Source organism: Galendromus occidentalis, unplaced genomic scaffold (assembly GCF_000255335.2).
Source record: "Galendromus occidentalis unplaced genomic scaffold, Mocc_1.1 scf7180000076817, whole genome shotgun sequence".
NCBI lineage: Eukaryota > Metazoa > Arthropoda > Arachnida > Mesostigmata > Phytoseiidae > Galendromus > Galendromus occidentalis.
Genome location: NW_003804806.1, coordinates 1 through 5616, shown reverse-complemented (window position 1 = coordinate 5616; position 5616 = coordinate 1). Strand labels below are relative to the sequence as shown.

The 5616-nt window shown below is 49.7% G+C and overlaps 1 protein-coding gene across 1 annotated transcript; it reads left to right on the top strand.

Moving 5' to 3' along the window:
* Positions 1-2052: 2052 nt before the first annotated feature.
* LOC100899824 (uncharacterized) lies at positions 2053-2640 on the top strand. Its single transcript, XM_003740184.1, has one exon. It carries the CDS (start codon positions 2053-2055, stop codon positions 2638-2640), a length of 588 nt encoding a protein of 195 aa, XP_003740232.1.
* Positions 2641-5616: the final 2976 nt, after the last annotated feature.

Sequence of the window (5616 nt, the reverse complement as noted above, 5' to 3'; positions counted from 1 at the left end):
TAACCTGGTCGCCGACCTACTCAGGAAAGGCGCCGTAACGCCTATACCATACGAGCGCGTCAAATTCTTGTCGAACCTCTTCATGGTTGCCAAAAGAGGCACCAACAAGTTCCGGCCGGTCATCAATCTAAAACCACTGAATGAATTCATTCCTGATTGCAAGTTCAAAATGGAAGGATGGATGGAGATCAGGGAAACCGTCTTCACGGACTGCTACTTCGCTCGCATCGATCTCCAGGATGCGTTCCTTTCGATCCCAATTCATAAAGCCAGCAAACCTTACCTCGCGTTTCAATGGCAGAACCAAACCTACACGTGGGCACGCTTGCCATTCGGCCTCAAGACGAGTCCTCGCGTGTTCACCAAACTGCTCAAGCCAGTAACGGCCAAGCTGAGACAGGAGGGTATATCCCTGATCGTTTACTTAGACGACTTCCTGTTGATCGCTGACAACCCCGACCGCTTGGCAGCGCATGTCCTGCGGACTACGACACTCCTACACTCGCTAGGATACACGGTCAACATGGGAAAATCCTCTCTAACGCCGACTCAACAAGTGACATTTCTGGGCTATGTCCTCGACTCTAAGACGATGCGACTCTCAGTGCCAGAGGAAAAACGCGCTCAAATCAAAACCGACATCGCATCCGTCCTCAACGCGCCCCAAACCAATTTACGCACGCTCTATCGCATACTAGGGAAACTGAACGCACTGACTACAATCGTACGGTCCCTCCGATACCACTGTTCCCCGATTGCAAAATTGGTTTCGTCAGCCACGCGTCAGACCCGCAACCTTAATTCACAAGATCAACTGCCCGCCGACACCCGAGATGATCTCCTCTGGTGGATAGGAAACATTGACTTGGTTGCCTCGGGCCCGGTGCGACCACCGTTAGTGTCTCTAGAGATCACAACCGATAGCTCACTACAAGGCTGGGGCGCATGGTGCCGCGGCAGAGCTACCGGCGGCGCCTGGAATGATCAGGACTCGCTTCTTCACATAAACGCGCTTGAACTCAAAGCGATTTTCCTCGCGGTAAAAGCTCTGGCCGGTGAACGACCGTCGCAATTCACGCTGACAACACGAACGCCAGGCATTTCATCAACAATTTCGGCTCCCTGCACTCTCCCACCTTGAACGCCCTCTCGCGCGAACTTTGGGCATGGGCCTTCGAACGGGACATCTATCTTAGAGCCTCCTACCATCCCCGGGGCCCAAAACGACATAGCCGACGAGCTCTCAAGATCGGTATGGGACAATCACAGCTACTCGTTAGATCAATCCGTTTTTCCCGCTTGAACGCGAAGCACGGTCCATTTGAAATCGACCTCTTCGCCGATTTCTCAAACTACAAGGTGGCCACCTACTTCAGTTGGCTCTGCGACTCATTCGCACTCAGTGTCGACGCTTTCCTATCCCGTTGGGATACGTGGACAAACCTAAACGGTTTCCCCCCCTTCAAACTGATCGATCGCACGATTTCGTATCTAGACGCCTTCTCTACCTGTGAGATAACGCTAATCACCCCCTTTTGGCCAACCCAGGCCTTCTTCCCGGCCCTGCTACGCCGATGCATCGCCCAGCCAATACTCCTACCGACATTCGTCGACCTACTTCGCGATCAGAAAGGAATGCCTCACCCACTCCTCTTGTCCAACAAACTGCAATTGCTGGCATGGCGACTCGCACCGATCTCCTGTCGCGAGAAGCGACAGAGTTTTTGGAGCAAGCTATCCGACCCGGCACAAGAATCGCCTATGGCGTCTGCTGGCGTCGCTGGCTTCGATGGTGTCAATCACGAAATTCCTCTTCCGCTGACGCATCGGTGAACGAAATCTGCAACTTCCTCGCCGACATGGCTACACAAGGATACTCATACTCTTCGGTGAACTCATTCAGATCATGCTTATCCCTCAACCTGCCTCCCAAAGATACGTTCAAAGTGGGGAATCATCCTACCATACGACGTCTGATGCGGTATATTTAACGTAAAGCCTCCCGTGAAGCCACGTCCCCCGGTATGGAACGTAGAACAAGTACTAAACCATATGGATACGTGGGGACCGTCCGACGACCTACCTCTGCTTCACGCAGCATACCGCTCACTCCTCCTCCTCCTGCTGACTTCGGCCGCCCGCATCGGCGAAATGGCCGATCTCACATATCCGCCTATCGCGCGCAACCCGCACGAATGGGAATTCGCCCGCGGCCGTGGTCTCACGAAAACAAGCCGTCAAGGACACCACGAACCCTCGCTCGTGGTAAAAGCGTTCCCCTCGAACATTCTCCGATGCCCGATATCTGCTCTAGAGAGATACACCATTCTTACGGAACCGCATCGTCAACAGTCCGGGCCTTTGTTCCTCACTTCACGGAAACCATTCCATCCTGCAACCAAAGACACACTCGCGCGTTGGGTCAAAGCAACCCTAAACGCCGCCGGCATTGACATCCAATCATATACCGCGCACTCGACGCGAGCAGCTTCGACCACCGCAGCTCACCAACGAGGAGTTCAACTACACGACATCCTTCGCACCGCCCATTGGACCGGCGCATCGACCTTCCATAACTACTACTACCGACCACCCCCCTCCTCCGCCATAGCCTCCGCCGTGCTCGATCCACCACGTTAAGATCGCTATCTGGCCTCGGTGAACGATGGAACTCGAGGAAGTGGAATTCCCCAGTCTAGTCACGAAGTGGGAAGACTTGACTGTAATTCCATAAGGAGAGTGAAATCGTTCACCGAGGGCTCCCTCCCGAACCCATCCCCTGGTCCTTGATTACAAACCTCACTGATATTCCAGGCACCTCACGTAACTAGACAAGCCACGCCGCGGCGTCGGACTCACAACTGCTCCGGTCGATCGAGCACCTCACGTCTCCCAAACCAATGACCGCCGACAAACCAACGGCGCGACCCATTGATGCCAAACGCGTTTTGTGTACCTTGCTCAGGATGCTCTATTTTCTCTATTTAACAATAACGAGCAACTAGTCAGACAAGAAATCTGCCTATCGATCTCATGAAGCCTTACCTGTCTCCATCTCCGCAACGCGGAAAGTGATATTTTAAATTTACGAGCACGTACCGCGCCGAATTGAAATAAACCCTTCTTCGGTAAAACCACCGACCCCAAACCTATCCCTCTCCCTCATCTTAAAATATTTAGATAAACTTTAGGGCAGCGACGTACTATCATCCTCAGCCACTCGCCTCGCTTCATCCAACTAGTGAAGGGACTGCGGCCAGACGACCGCTCTCTCACTGGTTTTCTTTAAAGACCGCCTACTCGCCCTCAGTATCGCAATCGCTATCTGGCTCGGTGAACGATTTCACTCTCCTCATGGAATTACAGTCAAGTCTTCCCACTTCGTGAGTCGACTAGACTGGGGAATTCTGCGGCGTCTCGGATTCGTCATTTGCAGCATTTTTATCTGTCTTCTCTTCTTCGAATATTTTTTCCTTCGGAAAGACGACATCTTTGGTCGCTTCGATTGTCTGTGTATCAGGATGGAAAACTCTATATCCTCTTCCCTGATCACAGTATCCGACCAAGATCGCTTCCTTTCCACGGGGGTCTAATTTCTTCCTCCCAGGTCTGTGTTGATGCACAAAACACTTAGATCCGAATGAGAAGAGCCTTGAGAGATAACCTTTTCGGTTGAGCATTGTCTCATAGGCGGTCTTGTTGGTTCTTTCACAAATGGTGACCATATTTAGAATTTTGGTACAGGTGGCGATGCTTTCTGCCCAGAGTGACTTCGGGAGATTGGCGTCAATCAGAGATGACCTAGCCAAATCAAGTAACGTGCGATTTGATTTTTCTGACGCTCCATTCTGTTGGGGCGTGTATGCACAGCTGAAGCTCTGAGTAGCTCCAATCTCATCCAGAAGTGCTTTAACTCTAGCATTCTTAAATTCGCCTCCTTGGTCCGAATGAAAATTCTTCACATCAAAACCATTGTGATTACGGAATCATGCAAGATAATGACAAAGTGCGTCTACAGCCTCGCTCTTGGTCTTCAGGAAGTATGTTTTCCTGTAGCGGCTGTATTCGTCGAGAATGCACATGAAATGCTTAGATCCTCCGAGAGACACCTCAGATGGAGAGCAAAGGTCACTATGGAGATAACCTTTGGACCGAGCCAATGCATTGATTGGTTTTGAATGATAACTTGCCCGATGCTGTTTTCCTTGGATACAGGAAAGACACACATCCATGTCGTCGTTGTATTCTAAGCCTTCTCTCTTGAGAGTGGTAATCACCTCTTTCTTGTTCAGATGCGCTAGCGTCTTATGAGCGAACATTAAGCTTATCTTGGGTGTCTTGGAACCGATGTCCAAATTGAGACACTCACCACTCGGGGGACTTTCTTCTATTTCATTAGAGGCTTTCAATATGTATAAATCGTTCGACCGGTCGGTTACAATTGATCCATCACCTTGAGAGATGGTGAGGCCTGTCGAGTCACATGTGACAACGTAACCATCGTCAGCTAACATACTGACGGAATCAGATTTCTTCTGATTCTTTTCACAAGAAGAACGTTGTTGAGCTCAAGATCCAGCGCACGGTCATTTTTGCGAACAGTCAAACGGATTGTGCCTGATCCTTCTGCATGTAAAGAACCTGCTCCCCCCAATTTGACTTCTCGAGATGTCGCAAATTTCTCGTACGTGACAAACCATCGCTTGTCATTTACAATGTGGGCGGATGAACCAGAATCCGCCACAAACTGGTTATTTTCACTCGTACACAGGTTAGCGTATAGGGCAAGAAATGCTTCAGCATTATTAACGCTAACCTTTTTCTTCGGGCTTATCTTCGCATGACAATTCCACTTTGTAGTTGACCTTTTCTACCCGTCAATTATAACAGGTGATTTCAGTATCATTGGTCATGACATTGGTGGTCTGTCGGCGATTCCACCTGGAGTTCGGTCTCTTTCCTGAGCTTCCACTGAATCGAGTTTGTCGAAAACCGCGTTTCCGAATTCTCATTCGTGAGAAGAGAGCTTCGGTGTGGTCGACGTTATTCTCGTTTCGTCGGGCAGACTCGGCGAGAATCATTTCGTAGAGAAGTGTTGGCAACTGCTCACTTTTCTTTTCGCACCCCAAGAAAGCTTCAATCCTTCCCAATCCGATGGCAAACTGTCTACCAATTTCGTTTAAGAATTTGCTTGAATCTGCTGATATTTTTGCTTGCAGTTTCCGAAGTATTATATCTGAATGAGATGAAGCTAGTCATGATCTGATGCTTGAGAATACCAGATTGTTTTTGGAATTTGCCATGGATTGCTTTCCAGATTGTTGCTGTAGTTTGCGTTCCGATAGTCTTAAAGAACAGATCGAGAACTATGTTCGGGTGGACGGAATTTATGAGCAAGGGTTTCGCAACGTTGTTTGCCTTGTTATATCTCCTCGTCTCGGCAGACGTTGCCTCGGCACTGGGATTTAAAGTCCCTTCAGTGACGTCCCAACAATCAGTCTCTTGACGAAGATTGAACTCCATGACAGTTTCCATGCAAGATAATTACTGCCATCTTCCGAAAGAATTATCGGGTTCGTAGTACGAAGACGACCAAGTATTGAATTCGTATCATCG

Excerpts from the sequence above, each read along its gene's own strand:
- LOC100899824 (XM_003740184.1), top strand. The coding sequence starts at position 2,053 with ATGGATACGTGGGGACCGTCCGACGACCTACCTCTGCTTCACGCAGCA.